General features: G+C 59.3%; 2 protein-coding genes across 3 annotated transcripts; one reads left to right on the forward strand and one right to left on the reverse strand.

Moving 5' to 3' along the window:
* Positions 1–1,781: 1,781 nt before the first annotated feature.
* Positions 1,782–6,609, reverse strand: C10H1orf210 (chromosome 10 C1orf210 homolog). Its single transcript, XM_055815737.1, has 5 exons — positions 6,543–6,609; positions 6,297–6,397; positions 3,876–4,383; positions 3,055–3,201; positions 1,782–2,577 (listed from the first exon to the last, which is right to left on the reverse strand). The coding sequence occupies exons 2-5, from the start codon at positions 6,381–6,383 to the stop codon at positions 2,213–2,215; spliced, it is 1,107 nt and encodes a 368-aa protein (XP_055671712.1). The 5' UTR covers positions 6,384–6,397; positions 6,543–6,609; the 3' UTR covers positions 1,782–2,212.
* Positions 6,610–9,879: 3,270 nt separating this feature from the next.
* Positions 9,880–23,295, forward strand: TIE1 (tyrosine kinase with immunoglobulin like and EGF like domains 1). Of its 2 annotated transcripts, none has more exons than XM_013300014.3 (23): positions 9,880–10,537; positions 11,025–11,312; positions 14,671–14,781; positions 14,891–15,046; positions 15,144–15,275; positions 15,533–15,673; positions 15,870–15,998; positions 16,373–16,518; positions 16,660–16,804; positions 17,063–17,221; positions 17,398–17,535; positions 17,671–17,961; positions 18,981–19,271; positions 19,808–20,121; positions 20,223–20,433; positions 20,574–20,684; positions 20,795–20,985; positions 21,113–21,226; positions 21,391–21,461; positions 21,715–21,755; positions 21,879–21,975; positions 22,258–22,357; positions 22,620–23,295. In XM_013300014.3, exons 1-23 carry the CDS (start codon positions 10,492–10,494, stop codon positions 22,689–22,691), a joined length of 3,495 nt encoding a protein of 1,164 aa, XP_013155468.2. In that variant the 5' UTR covers positions 9,880–10,491; the 3' UTR covers positions 22,692–23,295. The 2 variants fall into 2 exon arrangements, with proteins under 2 accessions (XP_013155468.2, XP_027644049.2); XM_027788248.2 differs by having other exon boundaries at positions 9,884–10,537; positions 19,808–20,001.
* Positions 23,296–23,420: the final 125 nt, after the last annotated feature.

Raw genomic sequence — 23,420 nt, forward strand, 5'->3', positions numbered from 1 at the left:
TAGAGAAGCTGTTTCGCCCTGTGGTGGGGCCGAGCCTTGAGCCTTGCGGCAGCAGCTGCTGCCTGCAACAAGCCTGGAACCAGTCTGCCTGCATACCTGCTGCTGCTCCCGTCCACCAGCCTCAACCGTGGCCCTTCCAGCAGCTCCCTGGGGGGACACCCCTGGAGAAAGCTTCTCCTTTTCTCCTCTGACGCCCTTGTACTCCCAGCTCTGCAAGCCAGATGCATTACCCCCCATGCAAGCTGCCAGGCTCCTGCCCACTTGCACTGGGGCTGCCTGGAGAAGGGTCAGAGGGGCGGCCATGGGACCTGGGCCCCCTGCATGCCAGAAAAACAGCCACATCTGCTCAGTTAAAGAATAAATGGGTGGGCCTCCCAGCACGGTCAAAGGAGACAAGCAACCCACCACTAGGCACTGCAGGACAAGAGCCAGCAAGATCCTGGATAAATAAGCCTGGGCAGCTGTTCTTTTAATCTCAAAATTTTAAGACATCGCTGAGACCAAAAGTAAAATAATGCATCTAGCAGTTCACGTGATTGAAAAGCCCAGAAAACACCCTCCAAAAGATAACCAAAATGCATTTTCCCAGCCCTCAGATTTGTCTCCTATCTTACCTGAAAGATATCGTGAATTTTCAAAAATTACAGCATATATTCCAATTTCACAGGTAACTGTTAACATGAGCCCAGAAGGCAAAACATGAGGCAGTGACTGCAAAAGTAAAGGTCGGTTTAGAAATACAGCATTGAAGAGTGAAAACTGGCTGACCACTGAAACAAGCCAGCAGGTTTTCCTCCTGCTCTTCATGACTTCAAATGGCACGTTCCCTCTCTGGAAGGTGCTTTAAGTCACTGGCCTGTATCACCTATCCAACACCTAACCCAGTCGTCCCCTTTGGTTTACATTCTGTGATGTGTATTATTTACTTTTGTACACACTGTGCTCTATAAATAGCTTAATGTGTAGGGAAAGAGAAAGGCAGTTACAGTGACATGGGGGTTTGAAGGAGATTCAAGCATTAGCTGTGCGGCAGGGCTGCAGAAATGCTGTCGCTTCATGCTTTGAAGCATGACAGAGAGATTCCCGTGCTATCAGGGACGGTAATGACCAGGCTGTGCCCTGGGAAATCTTCCCAGCTGGATGGTACCAGTCTTGTGAATCACTTACTAAGGAGCTGAATGCCACTGCTGCTCTCTGCTTTTAACTCCAGCATGACCCGCACAGGCATGACCGGCTACAGCAGAAACAACTTGCAGTTACCTATGTCTCATGTGCTGTTTGTCGTACCACAAAGATGACAGGAATGCAAAAATTATAATGTGCGTATAACTCCACGGGTAGAGATACAGATGGGACTCTGTAATGGGTGCCAGGGGACAGGGCTGTCTCGCCCCAGCGCACGTGCCTGCCTGACGCCACAACTAGTGCTGCCAAGTTTGCTCAGCTGTGCTGAGCTGACATGGGAAAGGTAAGTGCCCTTCTAGCATGTCTTGCTGGAGAGGGAAAAGAGAGAAGGGACATGGCGGGAAGTAACACTGGAGAGATATGCACAGAAACCCTGCAACGACACACCAGGGCTGCCTGCGCCACAGCAGGTGACAGATTTGATGCACAAGAGCACTCTATGCCACAGACCTGTCCTCTCACCGCTGCGGTTAACAACGTATGCATTTATGGTCCTTGAAAGCACATGCAAAAGAAGTTGCACCGCAGCTATGGGCTGGGGGTCTTCTCCCAGCACCACTGCTAGGATAGCCCCAACAAACCATCACAGGCAGCAGCAGGGTTAAATCATGTTTAATCACACCCTGGAGTGACACAACATTGAGGGACAGAGCAGGGCTGGGTCTGGTCTTGTGGGTCAGTGGGGCTGGTGCCTGAGATACTGTAGGAAGCACAAGGTCGGTCACCTCTTCCCACCCCACCAGGCTGCCTGGACACAAAAGGCACATTCTCTTCATCTTCAGCATCCAAGCAGGGCTGGGAGAGCCGCAGAGGGTCCATCGTCCCTGCCTCATGCTGAGGCACCGTGGATCTGGCTGCCTTCAGCCTCCATCACCACTCCGAGCCCTTCTCTCCCCTCCTTTCCGCTCCTTTCCTCCTGCCCCCAGCCACGTGGGGCCAACAGCCAAGGGAAAGTGGGAAAGAGCAGGAAGGGGATGGAGGCAGGGGGGACAGCAAATGCCGCAGCGGTGGTGGCTGGGCTGCAGGCTCAGATGGAGAGGTGGGACTCCCGCTCCTCTTCCCCTGGCAGCTGCTCACTTGGCTGGATGTAATTGTCCTCAATGAAGCCATCATCATCCTCAGCTTGCAGGTCGGCAGCACCAGGCATGGGGTGTCTCTCGCAGGCCCCCCGGCCTGAGGAGACCCTGTCCCAGCCGCTGCCATCCTCCATCGGGCTGCCTCCGATCGAGCTGGTTTCGGGCAGCGGCCGGTGGCGGTAGCTGGCGAAGTTCTTGTGGAAGAGCTTGCATTTGGCACCCAGTGCAATCAGGATGGAGATGACAATTGCTGCCACCAGGAAGCCCACGAGGTACGGCCAGCTCCTTCCCCCCTTCCCGGCAGGTGGTGTGGTGGCTGCGGCACAGGAAAGGCACATCAGGGCATGGCCGCTCAGCCTGCAGCGTGTCTGGTGCTTCTCAGCAGCCAGCCACATGCGTGCTTGCAGCATGCAGCCAGCGCTGGATTGCTTTCGTTAGGAGCAATATAAATGCTCTTCACCAGAGTGTGTGAGCACTGTGGGGAAAACTGCCGGATGGCTGTCTGATACCGGTGTCCATCACCGTGGCGTCTGTGCTCCGTACGGCTTTGTGGCATCTGCGAACTTTTCTGTTGCAAAGCCAGCAAACACCTCCAGGTGGTGGCCACTCTCCCCACCAAGCCACCACTGGAGGCCACCCTTCCCACCAAGCCACTGCACCAGCGGTGGCCAGGCAGCCTGAGCACCTGGGACTGTGGGGCAGAGCAGGGGGTCTCTGCCTGCGGTCCCCTCTGGGGTAGCAGGGGCAGGAGGGAGATAGACCTTACAGAGGCCGCTGCGGCTCCACAACTTACCGTTGCTGTGGGTCACTGGGATCTGCCGCGCCGTGCTGACCCCCCGAGGAAACCGCTGCTTCATCCGGCAGCCGAGGTCCCGGGGATCCAGGGCAGCGAGCTCCCGGCCCCGCAGCCCCGGGGGCGACGCGCAGGTCACCTGCACAGCTGGGAGACACATGGACTAAAGTGAGATGGGGGGTCTTTGCCCATCCCCTCCCCAGTTTAGAGAAGACAATCCCCACTTTCTCCTGGGTTAAATGGGACACATTGCAAGGTGCTCCTGGCCCTGCCCTGCAGCCTCACTGGCCCTCAGGATATTGTAAGGCACAACCAAAGAAAAGATTCCCTGACCAGGGACCTATGTGTGACTGTGATGAGCAGGCTCTTTTTAACGGGATAATGCCAAATTCATGGATACTGATAGAAACCCCACTGTCGCAGGACTGCTCTTGCCTGGGAGCTGGGCTCAGAGGGTTGGCCTGATCCAGCTCCACTGGAAGAGCTGCCAAGTGGTCAGCAGCTCTTGAAAATGTGGTCACTCCACTTAGATATATATAGGTGAATTTAGGGGCTGAAGTGTATGTGCAGCCCCTTTCCCAGAGAAGTGGCTACATTATCCTGCTGCCATTCCTAGAAATCTTTGGTATCTTTGGCATGTAACTGCAAGCAAGGAACAGAGACATCACCTTTCAGTTTGCTGTCCCTCAGCAGGGTGGGAAAGGGTGGAGAACCATTTGAGAGCCTGCCCAGGGGCTGGAGCGAAAGGATTGAGCCGGACATCTGCACCCAGGGTTCCTCCTGCCCAACACCTCTCCTGCCACCTACTGCCATCTGCTCACCTTGCCTGCGCTGTAGCCACTGCTGCAGAGGGTATGCGGTGCAGTTGCAGCCCCAGGGGTTCCCTTCCAGCCGGACCTGTGGGACTGCCTCCATCAGCTCCAGGCTCAAAGCGTCCACAGAGACCAGCACATTGTGCTGTAGGTCCAGATGGAAAAGAGCCTTCAGCGGCAGGAAGAAAGGGACCTCAAGCTCTTGCAGACTGTTGTTTCTTAGGAGCAGTGTGTGCAAGTTTCCCAAGCCCTTGAAAGAGTCCGTGTGGAGGTAGGCAATGCTGCAGCTACTCAGGTCCAGCAGACGCAGTGCCTCAAGGTTGGAGAACACTGCTGGGCTCAGCACCAGCAGGGCATTGCTAGAGAGGTTGAGGGAGCGCAGTGAAGGGAAATGCATCAAGAGAGTCCTGTGACGGGGCATGACCAAGGAGTTGAAGGAGAGGTCCAAACTGGTGATGTTGCTTGGAAGAGAACTTGGAGAGTGCAGGAGGCTCTTCCTGCTGCAGTCAGCCCGTCCCTGGGAAAAGACCTGCTGTCTGAGATAGACTATCCATGCTGGAGAGGACCTCTACACTGAGACTCCCCAGAAATTCATATGTCTTAACTGATTATCCTTGCAGAGTTTAAAAAAGCAAAGACACAAACAAGTTTAAAAAACACATGAGCTGCTGGTTTGGTGTGGACAAAGATAAATGGACAAAGATGAGCAGGACAGCCCAGGACTGAGAGCAGCAAACTGAAGGAGTAAAAGAGGAGCATAGGGAGCTGGACGGAAACCCAAACAGACAAGGTGGGTGCAGAGGGACCAGGTTGTCACCCTCTTGTCCTCCCTTACAGGGCAGTTGTCATATGGGATCACCTTGCAGAAGGCCTTCCTCTTCCTTCCCCCGATCCCCACCTCCAGCCCCTGGGGAGCTCTTGCATGATACAGGGGCATCCTCCCAGCTGGGGCAGGGAAGTGGTCGAGACCCCTGCCCGCTGTGACAGCAGGCAGGCAGGCAGCTGGGCTGCTGAGCGGTGGGCACCCGCACCAGGCACCCATGTCAAGAGCTGCTCCCCAGGGCCTGTGCAGGATATAGCACCATGCCTCCAGCCCTCCTGCATTTCTAAGGAGGCACTACAAGCAGCAGCAGCTTAGTGCAGGCTGGCTGTGGCTATACTACTAAACAAAACAGACCAGGGACCATTTGCTGCCCCAAAAGACCAGCAGCATATGCTGGATGGGTCGATCAACCCAGATGGATGGACTTCTTTCCCGAAAAACAGGGTGGCCAAATTCAAGTTGCTTTTGAGGAGCAGTCCCCAGCATGTATTACTTCTGCCTGGGCTTTATGTGGGGAAGGGCCAGCTGCCCAAACTGAAGCTGCCAGAGAGCAGGTCAGCAGTTTAGGTTTGATTGGGCAGGCACGGGCTCCTGCTGTGTTTGAGCCCCGCAGGCAGAGATGCCATGCTGGAAGTTCACTGTGGTCTATAGTCCCAGGTTTCTACAGCTGGCTGCTTTCCAGCTAGCTGGCCTTTCCATTTCTTTGCCTCTCGCATGATCACATCTCTTTTCATTCTCCTGTATCCGGCCCTGCTGTCCCGGCTTGCTAGAGGAACAGATGTGCACTTATAAACCTGGGCTGCCGAGGATGGGGTTATAATGGAGCCAACCCATGCGGGCACCACACAGATCCTGTCTCAAGCTCAAAGAGGGCTGGACGCGGGGAGGCTGGGGAAAACAGTGCAAACCTTTTGAGGGAGTATCTGAGAGCTGGATGGGCAGCGCTGCCCTGTGCCATCCACAGCAGCCGCTTTTCCTGCCTCCCCCTGGCTCCCCTCCATGCAGCCCAGCTGCAGGCTGCAGTGCGTGTCCCGGTGGGATGAATTAGTTACAATTCCTGCTGCTCCTCGCTAGGCGCTCAGGGATCCTGACCCCATGGTTGCCCTGACCCTGGCTTCAGTCACTGCACCACCACGCACCGGAGAAGGGAGTGAGGGGTTGGGAGCCCCTCAGGGATGTGCCTGGGTGCTGCTCGCCATGCACCCCTTATGGGTGGCTGTGTTATGGCTGCAGCCAAGAGGCCCCCGGAGCCAGACATGCTGTGGCTCAGACAAAGCCGTGCCAGCCCTGCCCTGCGCCGGCGGACAGGCTGGACAGCCTGACGTGGTCAGGGGCTGCGGGGCTGGGAGTGAGACAGCCAGGCTCCAGCAGTGGGTGAGCCACCCCGGTGGCTAGTGGCCACTGGCACAGCGCATCTCGCAGTCAACTCCGCTTGCTCCTGTGGGGTTTCATTGCTCGTCATCTCTGGCGTGGTGCGGAGCAGGAGCTGCCTGCCAGGGCCCGCTGCCCCGCAGGCGCAGGCTGCCGCCACCCCGGCTGTGTCGGAGCGGGGTGCCCCTGCCTGCCCCCGGCTGCTGCCCACACCGCAGCCCCCTTGGCCCCCCTACCTGGTGGTCGAGGCTGCAGGGGTGTCCCATCACCACTGACCAGGCGCTGAGGAGGCTGCAGATCCCGAGCAGGCAGGCAGGAGCCATTTGGCTCCAGGAAACTGCCGGGCAGAAAAACAAGTCTCAGGGAAAGCTGGGAAGGCAGCAGAGCCGGCCGTGCCGGGCGAGGTGTGGCTGCGGCTGCACGTCCCGGGGCCCCCAGCGAGCCCCGCGCCCCGGCCGCACGGCCCCGCAGACCACCCGCACCTGGGAGCTGGCGCGGCCGCCGCCGAGGCCCCGCTGCCGCCCGAGGCCGGCGTGCGGGTGAAAGGTGGCGGTGTGGGTTACACATTAACTGCCGCGCCCCGCCACCTCCCACCTGCTGCCTCCTGGGCCACCACCGACTGCCAGCACCTGCCCGGCGACCGCGAGGTGCCGCGGGGGGCACCTTGGTGGGAGAGAGCACCAGGAGGGGCTGGGGGGCTGGGAGGGGGCACCCCTGTGCCATCCGCCATGAGGCGGCCGGGCTCGAGGGGAGCGGCCGAGACCGGCCCCAGTGCTGTACCCCGGCCCCACGCACCCAGGGCAGGGCAAGCCTCGGCCAGAGGAGCTGGGGCTGAGGCAGCAGGAAAGTTTGCTGCAGGAGAATAAGTCTTGCTGGGATTCAGGTGGAAGAGGATTAAAATGTGCAGCAAATGGGCAGGTCCCTGGGCCTGGCAGTGGCTCCTCGGTGTTGGCTTTCCAGCACTGGGGAGTCACCAATAAAAAAGTGACCTCCCTGAGCAGCACCCGGTGCTCCTGGGAAGGTCCCTGAGGATGGGGGAGCCCCCCACCAGACCTCATCAGCAGTGGCCTCTGCTAGCCCTGCTGTAGAGTCACTGAAAATCTGGGAAATCGTGTCAGAGCAGCATCTTGTGGGTGTTTGCTGGCACGTGGTCAGGTAGGACACGCTCCTGTGCCCATGTGCTTCATGCCGGAGTGGGTGAGTGGGCAAGGGCTGGCAGACCCACGGCCTGGGCAGGGGAGGTGCTGGCAGCGCCCACTCCCAGCTTTGCCGCTGCAGCAGGAGGAAGCCTCAAGCTCTCTGCTCCCTGCTCCCCATTCCCACTCCTGCTCAGCATCAGGAAGGCGCCTGCCAACAACAGCACTGCGGATCTGCAGTTTCCACCCCAGAGGCAGCCGGGACAGGGCGGCCCCGCTTCCCCCAGCTGCCAAGGGACTCCTCCACAGCCGCGTGTCCCACCCTTTCCTCAGGGAAAGGGCTTCCCAGCAGCCTGTCCTTCATCCTGCAAGTGCGCGGTGGATGCCAGCGCAGTCAGGCAGCTGCCTGCTCCCCAGCCACCCTGCCAATGTGAGCAAGCAGGCTGGGGATGCTCAGCGCCCTGCTCCTGGGCTGCTCTTATGTCTGGCAGCAGCAGCCCTTAACCCAGCCTTGCAGGGCCTCCATGGGAGCCGCTGTGCACGTAAAACAAAACAAACAGCTGGAGAAGCAGGGCTAGAAAATGTTGCTGAGGCAGCCCAGCCCATCGGTGGATTTGCAGGGCGTTTGCGTTTCCTATCAGGAAACGTATCGGTGCGTTATGGTTTCTGGCATACGGTGCCGTGCATTAAAATGTGCAAATGATAACAAAAAGGGGTATTTTTGTCACACTTTTCTTTTTTTTAGCCTGTTGTGATTCAGCAAAAAAGTCGAGGTCTGTGAATTCAGCAGAAATTCAGGTGCTTTCAGTGTGCTGTGGGTTGGGCAGCTGGCGCTTTCTGTATTACAGGAGAGCAAGTGTGGCAAGCTGCTTTGGCTGGGCTCAGCGGCACCCAGCTCCCTTGTTCCTCCTCTGGAGATAGTAAGGTTAAATGGGAGCTGTAGGGTCCTGGTTGGGTCTCCCCACAAAACCTCCCAGCAAGCTTTCTTTCCTACTCTGCTGCCAACCCAAGGGATCTGCACACATAGACACGGCTTATCCAGGTGTTCCTAGAAAAAGTGGAAAGGGACAAATCAGCTTGGGTCAGGTCCTTTGACGGATCACTGAGATCTCCTGAGCATCACCTGGTGTGGAGAGCTGACCCCAAATGTCTCCCATTCCCTGAAAGAGCAAAGCAATGCGCCATTTCCCCTAGAGCAGTAAGAGGAGCCATGCTCTGCTCCCTGGAGGAGCACACTGCAGGGCCCGCAGTTGCAAAGCCTTCCCATAAAGCATGTTTGTTCTGTCTAAATAATCCTGTCCTCAAATGGATCCTCGTGTCAGAGGACATTTCAGAGTGCACCATAAGTCATGTGCACTGGCAGAGCACAGAACAAGTTGCTTCTCCAAGCGCAGCATGTGTAAGCACCTGGTGGCACAATGGCAATTATGGTTCTGAGCATGACTGGCCTCTACAGCCAGTCACCCAGGGGAAGAAGCCATTTATTTGTCCATTGGTGTATCCATTCCCTTCCCACAGCTGTGCTGAGTGCACGGATGACTCCGTGACTCAACGCACTTGCAAATGTGCTTGGGGTTTGCCAGGCAAATGGGGATGTGGGGTTCCCCGGGAGGGCACTCGTGGCAGGAGGGACCAGCCTCTGCTGCCCAGCCCTTGCATGTCCCACTGCAGGACGGCCTTGTGCTCCACATCTACATTATGGTTGTGCCGCCAGTGCCCCAGGTGTCTGCCGAAAAAAGAGCCCCTCGTCTATGCACAGCCCATGGCAAAGCATTGTGCTTAGTGTTCCAGGCAAATGGGGGCAGCTGCATTTGGTGTCCAACTTTTTCAGTCCGCTCCATCCCTCCTGTTGCGGGGTGGCTGTGCTGGAGGAGGCCCTGCCTGCTGCCATCGCTCCCTCGGCACACTGTGGGTACCGCGCGGCCCCGGAGCGCGCTGTAAATAGTCGGAAGTGATGAATGGATTTCCCCTTCCTCTCCATGTGTGCTTTAGATTTTTGGCCGGATACAACATGGGCTCGGGACACACCAAAACATGAAGCTCACTCCCCAGCAGCCCTGGCTTTCACGTGGGAACAGTTCGATTTGTGGAGCAGAGTGAGGTTTGGCAGGTGAAGCTTACCGTGATTTCCTGGGGAATGCCTTTCAGTTGCCAGGCAAAGAGCCCAGATCCCACTGGAGGCCAGGGGCAGCCTTGCAGGAGGGTGGGTGTGGGACCCCTGGGGCTGGGGGGGCAGCAGGGCCATGCCCTGCCATCCCTGTGCCACTGCCCCCGCTGGCGCTGTGCGTGGGAAAGCACTCAGGGAAAGCCAGGGTTTCTGCTGCTTCCCGCTTCCTCCCAGACATGTTTACTGCAACATGGAAGGTTTTCTGCCCCCGGCAGTGGCTGCCCTCCCACGCCAGCTTTTCGTCGTCCTGCCTGTGCTCCCCCTCAGCTCCTTTCAACCCAGGCAGCGGCCCCGAGACAGGCCACTGCAGGCATGAGTCCAGCCCCGGCATAACAGCCCAGGTGGGGCCGTGCCTCAGCACCCTGGCTCGTGGCGGCAGGAGGCCAAGGCGTCACGAGGTGTGTACGGCCTCAGCATCGCTGCACGCCGCTCGCCGGGGGTCAGTCTGTGCAAGGCAGCTCCCGCCAGCTCCTGGAGTCAGGGCCGTCTCCAAACAATGGGTGGAGAGCAGGAAACGCCGCATGGGAAACAGGATTTGGCTCCGCCGCCGCCGCCGCCAGCCGCGGCCCCTTGGCCCCTTTCCTTTCCCTGCTCCAGAGAGCCCTTCCCACAGCCATCAGCCCCGGGGCTGCACCGAGGGGACAGGGATGCTGCCACCCAGGCGGGCTGGGGCATGAGACCTTCTGCACAGCGGGCAGGGAGGGGGGTCGGGGCACCTCCCGCTGGGCTGGGGGCTCAGCATGGCTTGGGGAGCCCTGAGCGTGCAATCCTAGCCCTGGAGGGGTAGGTGCCTGCTCCCTGGAAGAGCTGCCACCCGGCAGGGGACATCAGTGGCCTCTTCCCCACCAAGCCCTGCTCCTGAGCAACCAGGTGGTGATTGAGCAAGTGGAGACGGGGGCATCTTCCTCGCCGTGCCCAGGCTATGTGCCAGAGGAGGTGGTCCCAGCTGCCCCAGACGCCAAGCAGCAGGGTGCAGGCGAGGTGGGGGCCATGGGCAGGGAGCAGGGGTCCTGAGCTGCCGCTCACGTGGAGCCCCTAGGCAGCCGCAGCCTCCAGCTCTGACACCCGTGGCTGGGACATGCTGGGGATCTTCTGACCTCTGCCAGATTTGGGACACACTCCAAGGACATGGGACTCCAGGTTTATCTTCTACTTCTCCTCCCATGGTTGGCAGGTAAATCGCCCCTTTCCCTCTGCCCCGGGCAGCCGCCCCTGCCCCAGGGAGGCTTGGTGGGACGAGGCATCTGTGGGAGCTCAGTAGCGCTGAGCAGGGTTTGGAGGGAAGAAACATCCCTTTGTGATCAGCCATCTGGAGACCTCAGAGGCCAGCAGTGCCCTCCCCTGCCTGCCTCTCCCAGCACAGGGCCGGGGTGTGGGCAGCTTGTGGGAGGAGAGGGGCCCCAAGACCCCCGTCTTGCTGAACGCTTGGCTCATGGCAGGGGGCTGAGCCCATGGAAATCTCCAAAAGGAGAGTGGAAATGTCCACTGCATCATCCTGATGGATCTGCGCCTGACTTGGCTGTGCCTCTCCTGGGCTGGGGGTGGCAAAAATGTCCTGGAAAGGGGGTGGCATCTGGGTGATGGGGACTGGCCCTGAGGCAGGGCTGTGATGGCCGTGCCCTTGTCCAGCCATGACATGCCCTCGTGCTCTCCCACCCCAGGGGCCATCCTGGACATCACCCTGATAGCCAACGTGCGGAGCCTGTCCCACTCCGACTTCTTCCTCTCCTGCGTCATGGGGGAGCGGGACGTGAGCTACCTGCAGATCGAGCGGGAGAACAAGATAGTGATGACACACCCCAAGACAGGCTTCCAAAACTACCGCAACCGCAGCAACCATGTCCAGGCCAGGGGCTTCTCCATGGCTGACCTGGTGGGGATCCTCTACTGCCTGGGGCGCACCCCAACCGAGCAGGCACAGGTGGTCTATGTGCACAACAGCCACAACGGTGAGTCGCTGGGGGGGCAGCAGGCAGCCCCCCGCCTGCTAGCTGGGTCCGTGGGGGAGCTTCCTGCCCTGTGCTTCGCAGTCCCAGTGCCATCCAGCATGGTGGGGGCATGGCTGTGACCCACAGGCTAGGTTTGGGGTCCACTAGAACCGGTGGGATGGAGTGGGGAGGGATGTTCAGCTGGAGTAGTGTGGCCGAGCTCCATGGAGGCATGCGGGGACAGGCAGCAATGCAGGCAGCCCGCTGGGCTGGGAAGGGTTCCCGGGAACAGGGCAAGGTCCAAGAGGAAGTCGGCCACCCTTGGAGGAGGCAGGGGGGTCTGGAAATCATTAACCAGGGTGGGGGGCAGCCCATCGGAGCTGTGTCAGCCTTGTGCCCCCACCACAGGCTCCCAGGGAGGAGGTAGCACCAGGGCACATCTCCAGCAGCCTCCCCAGGCGCTTGGTGAGAACCATGCCACAGCAGCACGTCGTCGCTCTAGCAGTGGGGTCTCACTGAGAGGCACTGCCAGGGCACGCTGCAGCCAAGGGCAGCACTGGGCTCTTGTGTCCTGCTCCCATTTGGGGCCATATAAGCTGAAAGGCCCCCCAGGTCTGGCCGGTGGCAGGGATACCACCTGGGGCAGCACTATCCCACATTGTCCCCGCAACCTCTGCTCCCTCCGTGCTTCAGACTTTGCAAAACTATCAGGACTGAATTTTTTTGTGATAGGTGTTTCCCTCAGGATGCTTTCTAGCTCTTTTTTAGAAAGTTTTGGCTAAAGCAGTTGACCTTTTGCTGAGAATGAGAGGTGGGAGATAAAAGTTTCCCTGCTTGTGTTAAAACACAGCTTTAGCACACAGCTGTAGCATCTCCAGGCTGGGGAACAGAGGCTACCGGTGGTGTCCAAGCATCCCCCAAGGAGCAGGGACCAGCCTGTATCCTCGGCCAGAGGCTCAACCCAGAAATGGCTGCAGTCTTATCAGAAATGGAGCCTGCTGGTCTGGGCAAGCAGAGCGGCACTGAGGCGCCGAGGAAGGGAGGCAGAGGCACCGGGAGAGAGTGTGGGGGACAGAGGGGACTCTGCACCCCCAGATGTACCTGAATATAGGTCACAGAGGAAGGTGACAGCCCTGGGACTCCATAGGCGTGACAGGGTGTTCCCTGGAGGAGGGTTCCCAACCAGCCCCCTGCTCCTGGGTCAACACAGCCAGGCCAAAAAAGCACTGTGGAGGAGATGGTCAGTGTCCGGATCCCAGCCCCTGCAGGAGTTACAAGTGCCGAACAAGCTGCTGTTGCTCTGTTTAATTTAGAGAAGTAGTAAAAGAAAAAAGGAAAAAGTAAGCAAAGAAATTACATCTTTGCAGGGTGAGGGCGGGCTCGGTACAGAACCCACAGGGGGGGCTTGGCACGAATCGTCTCTCCTGTCAAGCCCAAGAGCGCACCAAAGCAGGCTAGGGTGATGAAACAGCGGGTGGGGAATGCTGTCAGAGGAAAGTTGGCATCTCCTGAAACGTCATGCATGAAGAAGAACATAGGAAGGATGATAAACCTTGGAAGTTTTTCTGTACAAACAAAGTAAAGCAGATCAAAAAGATCCTGAGAAGCAATTTTCAGAAGGGTTTAAGTCTGGCAATAAACTATTTTTTACAATACCCAGAGCAGAAAGATGCCCAGAAAAACAGTTGCAGAAAACCAAAATAATTTTGGGTTTGCATCCATGTGCACAATAGAGAAGTTGGGAAAACTTGCTGGGAGATCTGTCTAAAATGCCAGCACTGGTAGCAGGAGACAGGTAGATGGAGCAGCGCGGCATGGCCAGGCCAGGCTTGCCATGAGCAGGGCTGCACCGCTGCCTGTGGGGCATGAGTGGAGGGTGGGTGGCAAGGCTGCTCCTGGGACGCCAGCCTTTCCTAAAAGCTTTCTGGGTAGGGAGTTACAGGCCTGTAAATCCAAATTGGGACCAGGCAAATTAGCAGAAACTGTAATAAAGGGCAGAAATTGTGGTTATGTGATCCCTGAGAAAGAGGCAGCTGAGTTTGCAGAGGGAGGGTCTCTGGGGTAGCAGCAGTGAGGATGCTGTGGATGACCCAGTTGACACTGTCTGCTTGGGTTCCTGGAGAAAACTGGGAAAATTCCCTTTCAAAGACTCTTTGGGAGCAACTCTGCACCCAGGGGGTGGCATGGGTAAATAACTGACTAAAAGAAAGGGAGCGAGAACAAGAGTTAATTTGTTGTTCTCGTGACACGGGGAAGTCCCCACCGGCATGGCATGGGGTCTCTGAGGGGACCTGTGCCACCAGTTGTGCTTACAAACAGCGGAACAAGTGGCCAGGCCAGCTGCTGTCCCCGTGCTGCCAGGAGAGCTGGGGAGATGGATGAGCCCTTGCGGGGGGCTGCAGATGCTGCTGAGCAGTGATGGAGTGACGGATAAAATTCAGTGTAGGTAAATGCAAAGCACTGTGTTTGAGGATCCCCAGGGGACGTGTCAGGCTCTCACTCCAGTGAGTGAGATGAGGCGAGACAGAATGGGGCCCACACCTGTGTGCCCTTTAAAAGGGACTGCAAAGTCCATGGTGGAAAGATCCCAACTAAAGGGATAGGTGGGGAGGCGATTCTGTGGAATTACTAGGACGCGGGACCCGTGTTGCCCTTCCCCGGGTGCCTGCGATGTGTGCCACCTCCCTCCTGGCCCCCGGCCACGCTGGGGCTGGATGTGCCTCAGCTCCAACCCAGCATGGCTGCTTTTAGTGGGTGCAAGCCGGCGTGCTGGCAGGCTCCGAGAGCAGCGCCCGTCTGTGCCATCTTTTGTGTCTGTCCTGGCACACCCAGGGCTTGGTTTCCCAGGCCCTGTTTGTGCTCGGAGCTGGGCTTCGGGTGACTCATGTTAATGCGCTGGGAGTTCATTGCTGCTGCATGCCCCAGTCCCTGGGAAAGCTGGAAAGCAGCCATGAGAGGGCCACTGGTGCTGTGGGCTGGAGTGCAGCCCTCCGCACACCCGCTTCCCCGCTCCCTCCCGAGCCAGTAGCCGGCCGGGGGCACCGTGTGGATTTGTCCCAGCTGTCACTTCCCCAGGCTGCTGCCACTGGCATCCTGCACCCGGCTGGGGCTGGCTGGCCGTCAGGCAGGGTGTCCCATCCCAGACCTTGGTGTGTGCCTGTGGGGGATGGAGGGTCGCTGCAGGGGCTCAAGGAGGTCCCAGCTCCCACACGGGGCAGGGGGGCTGGCATGTCAGGGTGTGCCAGCCGAAACGTGTGGCGAGTACTGAGCTGCGCCAGGGCCGTGTTTTGGGGTGGCAGGTCTGGGGGTGCGGGTGCTGCCCTTGGGTGTGAGCGCCCTGGGGGCAATGACTGCTCCGCTTGCTCGTCCTCCTCTGCAGCCCACCTCTTCCCAGTGAAGGCCACGCAATCTGTGAACGTCGGCGAGCCAGCCACCTTCTCTGCCAGGGTCCTCAAGAGGAAGGAGACAGACGTTATGTGGAAAAGAAATGGCAAGTGACCCCAAGAGCAGGCACAGGGCTGGGGCTGCTCCCAGCCAGTACCTGGTGCCTGTCCTGGAGGTGGGGAGGTGGCCCCAGGTCACCCCCTGCCCCCTTGCAGGCACCTACTACCAGACCACGGACCGGGGCGAGGTGCGAGGCGACCTTGTCATCCTGACACTCCCCAACGTCAGCGTGAGCGAAAACGGTGTCTACAGCGCCACATTCATGGGGGACAGCCCTCTCTGGAGTGCCTTCTACCGCCTGATCGTGAGAGGTCAGCAAGGTCCTGGCTCCCCAGGACGTGGAGACAGGCAGCTGTACCCTGCCTTCCAGCCCGGTGTCACCCTGTGCCCCCTCTGCTCTCCCCGCAGCCTGCCCTGCAAAGAAATGGGGACCGTCCTGTGAGAAGGACTGTCCCGACTGTCTGAATGGTGGCATCTGCCATGACCATGCTGGTGAATGTGTCTGCCCTCCCGGGTTCATGGGCACCCGCTGTGAGCGAGGTAGGTGCTGGGCTGCCCAGCAGTGGGAGCTGTGGCCAGGACACGCGTGGTGGCCCCGCTGCACCAGTGCATCCCTGACCACAGTGGGCCCTGTTTCGGGAGCAGGGCTGGACCATCCACCTTCTCAGCAGGACACGGCTCCTGTGTCTGCTCCGGGTGGAGATACGCAGCTTGGGACACCCGAGCCGGTGCTGTGCTGTGCACGAACAGCACGTGGGTGAATGGCAGGTGAGGGCAGACCACACTTGTTTTTCCAGCCTGCCGGGAAGGCCAGTTTGGCCGCAACTGCCAGGAGACGTGCCAGAGAGACCAGGGCTGCAGGGGACTGAGCTTCTGCCTGCCGGACCCCTACGGCTGCTCCTGCGCCTCAGGCTGGAGCGGCTCTCGCTGCAGCCAAGGTACAGGGATGTGGGCATCCATCAGTTGATCCATCCAGCCTGGGCTTCCTTTGGGGCCTGGCTCTGCTCTGCTCTGCGGCGGCAGCAGCACCTGTGCAAACATCTACCAGCCGAGAGTTGGCATGGGCTGAGCGGTGCTGCCTCCACGGTACTGCACCACGGCCGCCGGTAGCAGTGAGCTCTCCTCTTCCCACAGCCTGTCCCCTGGGATACTACGGCCCTGACTGCGCCCTGAGGTGCGCCTGCCGAAATGGAGGCAGCTGTAACCGTTTCAGTGGCTGTGTCTGCCCGGCAGGCTGGCATGGGCAACACTGTGAGAAGTCAGGTGAGGCTGGTGCAGGGCTGCGGTGGGTTTCTGTCCCCCACCCTCGGGTGGGCTCCAGCTTCTTCCTCACCGGTGACTGGGGGGGCCATCAGCTGCTGGCCTCACCAGCCCCCTGTTGCCTGCAGAAATAACCCCCAACCCCATGGAAACCAGGATGTTGCAAGGGGAGGATCTGATTTGGTCCCCCGGGGCTGGCCATGCCGAGAATGTTGCTGAGCCTGGCACATGGGTGGGGATCAGGGCTGGACCACAGCGTCTGGCACCAGCCCCCTGGCACCAGGGTCTGGCTGTGGGCAGGACCGGGGAAAGGTGCCAGCCTCTCTTGTGCCTGGTGAGGAGTGGGGCCAGCCCTAATGCCGATATCTGTGTGCCAGACCGGTTCCCCCAGATCATACAACTGGCCTCAGAGCTTGAGTTCAACCTGGGCTCGGAGCCTGTCGTCAGCTGCGTGGCCACTGGCAACCCACTGCCTACCAGCGACAGCGTGGAGCTGCGCAAGGCTGATGGCACTGTACTCAAGGTACCACCCCTGCGCCCTTGCCCCACCACGGTCCCCATCTTTCCAGCTCCTGGAAAAGCACCCATCTCCCCACCGGGCTGCTGGGCAGCTTCAGGCTGGTGCAGGGAGCCAGGGAGCTGACGGCACCCTCTGTGCCTGCAGCTCATCAAAGCCATCATCGAGCCGGGGCAGATCACCTGTGAGTTTCAGGTGCAGCACCTGACGAAGGCAGACACCGGGCTCTGGGAGTGCCGGGTCTCCACGACTGGGGGCCAGGACAGCCGGAAAGTCAAGGTCAACATCCGAGGTGAGAAAAGGGCAGCGGCATAAGTGGGACAAGTCAGGGTTGCTGGGGGAGGCTGACAGCATGGTGTGGCAATGCCAGACCCCCTGCACTGGACTGGGTGCCACCCGTCATGCACCTCAGTGCCAGCAGGCAAGTTTTGGTCATGATAAAAGACTTCCCTGACAAAGTTGGAAGGAGCTAAGAGGTGGTGGATGTACCCACACTCTGCTCCTTGTTGCTCCCAGTCCCACTGGTATCATTCCCTCCTTCCCCCTCAAGTGCCGCCAGCGCCCCTGAGTCCCCCCCGGCTGCTGGCCAAGCAGAGCCGCCAGCTCGTGGTGTCACCAGTGGACTGCTTCTCTGGTGATGGGCCCATCATCTCCATCAAGCTGCTCTACAAGCCCAAGGACGACACCTCAGCATGGTCATCCATTGTGGGTATGTGTCTGCTGGGGGGTGGGGGCACAGGTATGACCTGGGTGGGAGGGGACAGCTGCCCCAGCCAGTGGAGGTCTGGGGGGTGGGCAGAGGTCTCCGTCCTGGGACCCCCATGGTGACACCAAGGAGGGCAAGTCATGGGTGTGTCTTTGACATGTCGTCATCTTGGCCAACAGTTGACAACAGTGAGAACATCACCGTCATGAACCTCCGGCCAGTGACCGCCTACATTGTCAAGGTGCAGCTGAGCCGCCCAGGGGATGGTGGGGAGGGCAGCAAAGGGCCCGAGGCCGTCATGGTGACTGGGTGCCTTGGTGAGCCTCCATCTTCCCCAGCCAGACCCTGACTCTGACCCTAATGCTGATCCTACCCCTAACCCTGCAATGCACAGTGTCTGCAAAGCCCTGGGACTGATGCGCCATGACGTTTTGCTGCATTTTTGTTTGCAGAGCCCACAGTCAAGCCTGTGATTGAAGGCTGGTCCATAGAGGATAAAAACACACTTCACGTCAACTGGAAATTGCCAAGTAACTATGAGCCGGCACATGGGTTCATCGTCCGCCTCCTTGACTCTGCAAGGCGGCTGGTGTCTGACAAAAACATCACATCCATTTCTGTGCTTTCTGCCCGCATCGAGGGCCTGGAGTTCAACAAGGAGTATGGGCTGGAGGTGCTGGTATACCACTGCACCAGCTTGGGGCCCCCCTCCGACCTCTACAAGGTCATGATCAACAGCAAAGGTGAGTCCAGCAGAACACAGGGATTTATCACACGGAACTGCAGTGGTAAATCAGTTATAATTTTAACAGCGGCCATCCTCAGGTCTGGCTGCTCCTGTATGCCATCTCTGATAGAGCATGAACAGCTGCTTGGGGGAAAATGGGTCCTCCTTTCCCCACTAGACCCCACATCCTCCAGCGCCAAGCAGCTGAGAAACATCCCAAGCTGAACATAACATTCATCAGACTATCACTACTGATGCTCACAAACAGATCCATCCTCCACACCCTTGCCCAACCCTGATGGACCTGTCTATACTTGCAGCATTTACAAGACATTGTAGCAACAACCTAATTGTACTCTGCATGAAAAAACTATTTCCCTTGGGTTTGCTTTAACTTTGCTGCCTGGTAATTTTGCTGTATGGTCACTAGGGCTTGGGGAGACCTGAGGTCCCTCCTGTGGGCACACGCACACATGCACGCAGCCCCCCATGTAGGTGGAAGACCATGGGGAGGTGGAGCACCAGCCTGACCAACCTTTCTGGCAGCCAAGGGGGAAGGAGTGCATGAGGCTTTCAGTGAGGCTCAGTGGCAGCTGGTACATGTTGGGAGGGCTGGTGGGTGTCAGGCTTGGAGGATGTGAGGTTTTCTCCGCTCGGCGCTTGTAGGAGCTTTGTGGGATTTGGGGTTATGAATGTGGGCAGGGTGGAGAAGGCTCAGAGAAGGCAGTGGGAGCACTGTGTGTGAGGGAGGGTTGAAGAAATAAAATATCCCAAGGGTTAGTCAATACAGACATCTAGCTTGGCAGTCCCTGAGGCTGGGAGCATTTGGGAGTACAGTCCTGCCCCACTGTTGTACCCGGAGAGCAGCTCCACCTCCTCCCGCAACTCCTCCAAGCAGGGGCTGGGGGTTCCTCAAACCTGGCACAGCTTTGGTTGCCGTTGTCATCCACGAGGTCTGGTCTTCACTGCAGCATTCAGCCCCTGCAGTGCCAGGAGCCCCGTCCCGGGACTGACACTCTCCTCTCCTTGTCCCAGGGCCCTCCTCCCCACGGTTGCTCTCAGCAGAGTCTGTGTCCGACACCGCAATCAGGCTCTCCTGGCAGGTCCCCGAGTACCCCAACGGGGGCATCACCAAGTACATTGTGGAGCTGCAGCAGGTGGGGGGCACCAGTGAGCCCCAGTGGATCGACACTGACAATGGTGCCGAGACCACCAAGATCGTTGGGGGCCTCAACGCCAGCACCAGCTACCAGTTTCGCGTCCGTGCCAACTCCCATGTCCCGGGAGAATGGAGTCAGCCCGTGAAAGCCAGGACCCTGGGGGATGGTAAGAGAGGTGTCCCAGCAGGCAGGGGCCACATGGCTTTGCTAGAGCTTGGGCTGAGCATCTGGGTCAGCAAAGAGTGACCAGGGAGCTCATTGTAATCTCCGAGAGTGGCTCTGAAGCAGCAGCCCAAGCCCACAACACTTGTGGGCACCTTTAGAAATCCTGCTCCTCCTAGTCCTGATGGGGCAGGGCTGGCATGGTGACAGCACGGCACCCACAGAGAGGCTGTGCCTTAACCAGAGGGTGATGCAGTACATGAGGGGCTAGAGGAACAGGGCAGAGATGGCATGGGAGGAGCTGGTGGTTGGACCCAGAGCTGGTTGGAGGTCCAGAAACTGGCAGGTTTGGTGGCAGGCCCCGGCAGTGACACCCTCATCACTGTGCCACCATGGCACCAGGAGCTCAGGATGTGGTTGTGGTGTCTTCATGGGGTCCCAGGGTGCTGGGAGAGGGCTGCTGTCTTGGTGCTTGGCCACCCATGCAGCCTGGGCAGGACTCAGCCACGGACCACGACCCTCCGTCCCTCCTTTTGACAGGAGCGCTGAGCGTCCCCCCCAGCCTGGGCAGCCAGAGCACCGAGCAGGCAGGAATAGACCAGCAGCTGCTCTTGGCCATCGTTGGCTCCGTGTCCGTCACCTGCCTCACCATCCTCTTTGCCCTTCTGGCACTTTTCCTCATCAAGAAGAATTTTTTCCACCGGCGCCGCACCTTTACGTACCAGTCTGGCTCGGTGAGTGCCGCCTGCCCCACCAGGACCGTGTCCCCAGCTCCCCACGTCCCAGCCCGATCCAGGTCACGCTCCGTAGCCTCCAGTCCAGATGCAGCCAGACCTCACTTCCACGCAGAGAGGGTGCGGAGCCCGCCCTTGCCCACGACACCTGCCCTGCCGGGACTGCCGCGCGGGCAGAGGGGTGCCCGGTGCCTCTAACCTCACCTGCTCCCATCTGCCAGGGGGAAGAGACCATCCTGCAGTTCAACTCAGGAACCCTGACACTGACACGCCGGCCCAAGCCACAGCCCGAGCCCCTCAGCTACCCCATCCTGGAGTGGGAAGACATCAAGTTTGAGGACATGATCGGGGAGGGCAACTTTGGGCAGGTCATTAGGGCCATGATCAAAAAGGATGGCCTGAAAATGAACGCAGCCATCAAGATGCTGAAAGGTGAGCCTGAGGGGAGGCAGTCAGGGTAGGATGGGGGATGCAGCTGCATCCTGGGCCACGCTCGGGTCTGAGGAGGGGCAAGAGCCAGAGGAAGGGTCTTTATTGTAGGACTGAGGTGTCCATCCCTTCTTTGCTTCCAGAGTTTGCTTCGGAGAATGACCATCGTGACTTTGCCGGGGAGCTGGAGGTGCTGTGCAAACTGGGCCATCACCCCAACATCATCAACTTGCTGGGTGCCTGTGAGAACAAAGGTGAGGGCTGTCCCCCTCTCCTCACTCTCCAGCCCCATGGCCCCTGCCCAGCTGTGTATTCCTCTTTGCTGGGGAGAGCCCCATGAGCCCAACCTCCTTCTTCCCCCCAGGCTACCTGTACATCGCCATTGAGTATGCTCCCTACGGAAACCTCCTCGACTTCCTCCGCAAAAGCCGAGTCTTGGAGACAGACCCGGCCTTTGCCAAAGAGCATGGCACCGCCTCCACGCTCACCTCCCAGCAGCTCCTCCAGTTTGCTTCAGATGTGGCCAAGGGGATGCAGTACCTGAGTGAGAAGCAGGTACAACCCCAGCAAGCCTCTCAGAGCATCCTTCCCCTGGGGCCTGGGGACTCCTCATCAGGGCATGAGACTCCTGTGGCCAGCAGAAGGGAATGTGTGGCTCCTGCTGACTGCTGGCCTTTCTCAGTTCATTCACAGGGACCTGGCAGCCAGGAATATCCTGGTGGGAGAAAACCTGGCCTCCAAGATTGCTGACTTCGGCCTCTCCAGAGGGGAGGAGGTCTATGTGAAGAAGACGATGGTGAGGCAGGAGCAAAGCATCTCCATGGGGTCTGCACCAATGCGGTGGGCGGGACCCTCGCCATCAGCAGGAACAACCCATTATGTCGGGACCAGCTGGGTCACAGCTGCCGTCTATCCGCGGGGCACCCCCACTCCCCTGACAGTCCCTCTCTGTTTCCCCAGGGCCGCTTGCCGGTTCGCTGGATGGCCATCGAGTCCCTGAACTACAGCGTGTACACCACCAAGAGCGATGTGTAAGTCCTGCAGGCAGGGGCACTGGGGCTGGGGCATCACCATGGCCACCTCCATCCCTCTCCAGGGTGGTCAGTGCAGTAATGCTTTTGCTCTGGGTGCTGCAAGGGCAGGAGGTGATGCTGATGCATCTCCCTGGGGAGCCGCTGGCTTGGCCCAAGCCCTGGCTGCCCACTTCTCCCTCTGCTTTGTCCCATGCCCATCAGCGGGGCATGGCTGAGGGCTCCATCACAGCCTCGGCTCCTGCCCTTTCAGGTGGTCATTCGGTGTCCTGCTCTGGGAGATCGTCAGCTTGGGTAAGGCTCTTCTGTGTCCCCTGCCTCCACTCAGGTCCCTGCAGATCTGGTCCTCCTGCAGCCCCAGAGGGGACACCCTGGGTACCACCCCTGTCACAACCAGCTGTGTGTCTCTGGCTGCAGGAGGGACACCATACTGCGGGATGACGTGCGCTGAGCTCTATGAGAAGCTGCCCCAGGGCTACCGCATGGAGAAGCCACGCAACTGTGATGATGAAGTGTAAGTGGGCAGAGCCCCAGCTGATGGTGGCACCTACATCTTCCCTACTACTTCCCACCTACATCAATCCCCACTGCCCCACAGGGTTCCAACCGGCTTGCAGTAGCTCTTGCCTGGTTCCCGCCTGCACTGAGGCTGGGGGTTGACCTGGGGTCCCACATCTCAAACACCCTTTCTGGGCTTTAGTTTCCTGCCTGCTTGCCCCCATCTCCCACAAACAACTTTTCTGGCCCCTCTCCCCGCCCTGTGCATGCTGAGCCACTGCCGGCTCTCTGCCCCCAGGTACGAGCTGATGCGGCAGTGCTGGCGTGACCGTCCCTACGAGCGCCCACCCTTCGCCCAGATCTCCATGCAGCTCATCCGCATGCTGGAGGCCAGGAAGGTGAGTGACAGCAGCTCAGTGGGAGCGATGCCCACCCTGCGCAGGGTATGTCCAAATGCGGGGGGGCTCGGGGCAGGGGGACATCCAGCAGCAGAACCTGTGTGACCCCAGCATGTTTGGGAGTAACCCCAGCATCACGTTTGGGGTGTGGGGAGCCCCGTTGTCTCCCTCCAGAGCACAGCACCCACAAGTGTGCCGGTGGGGATGGGAGGTAGATGGGGACAGTGTTTACAACTGGCTGCTGACTGGGGTTCCCCCACAGGCCTACGTGAACATGGCCCTGTTCGAGAACTTCACCTACGCAGGGATTGATGCCACCGCTGAAGAAGCGTGAGGCTGCGCTGGCACCGCACAGAGGGGCAACGCTGGCCCCAGCCTGCTGGGACAGTGCTATGGGGACAAGGGGCTGCCCGTCCCCCTCTGAGGCTGAGCAACAAAATGCCAGTGCCCTTTCCCAAACTGCCTTCCCTGCAGCAGGACTGTGCCATCCCCTCGCTGGCTGCCCACTCAGCATGTGCTGGCCACGCTGGCATGCCGACAGCCACTGAAATGGCCCCACGCTACTGGGGGACATGCCGGGATGGCCCCCAAGGACAAGCAGCAGCAGGATGTTTGCAACAGAGCGGGCAGGAGAGGGTCTCCCTCAGAAGCCTGGGTGCTGCCACCTGCACCCACAGACACAAATGCCCAAGCTTTGGAATGAGGGAAGAAGCAGTGACCCGGCAGCTGCCTGCCCTGAGGCTCTCAGTGTGCTCTGGGCCTGAAGTGGTGCCAGCAGGGCTGTGAGCATCGCTGCCGGCGTGGGATGTGGGACAGGGCCACCCCGGTGGGTGCAAAAGGAACAAGGGACAGCGTTGGTTGTGCACGGCCGCCAGCTCTGTGGTAGCCCTTTGATGGTGTCAGCTCTGCCTTACAGACAATAAACATGGTGCAACAGGCAGCTGGGTCCAGAGGAGGGGAGGTGGAGACCCAGCTCTTCCCCCTTGATGGCACCAGGGAATAGGATGTGGGGCCCCAACGGTCTGCTGCTGTGGTGGGCACTCTTCGGAATCCTGTCCCCATT

This window comes from Falco peregrinus, chromosome 10, assembly GCF_023634155.1.
Source record: "Falco peregrinus isolate bFalPer1 chromosome 10, bFalPer1.pri, whole genome shotgun sequence".
In the NCBI taxonomy this organism is placed as follows: domain Eukaryota; kingdom Metazoa; phylum Chordata; class Aves; order Falconiformes; family Falconidae; genus Falco; species Falco peregrinus.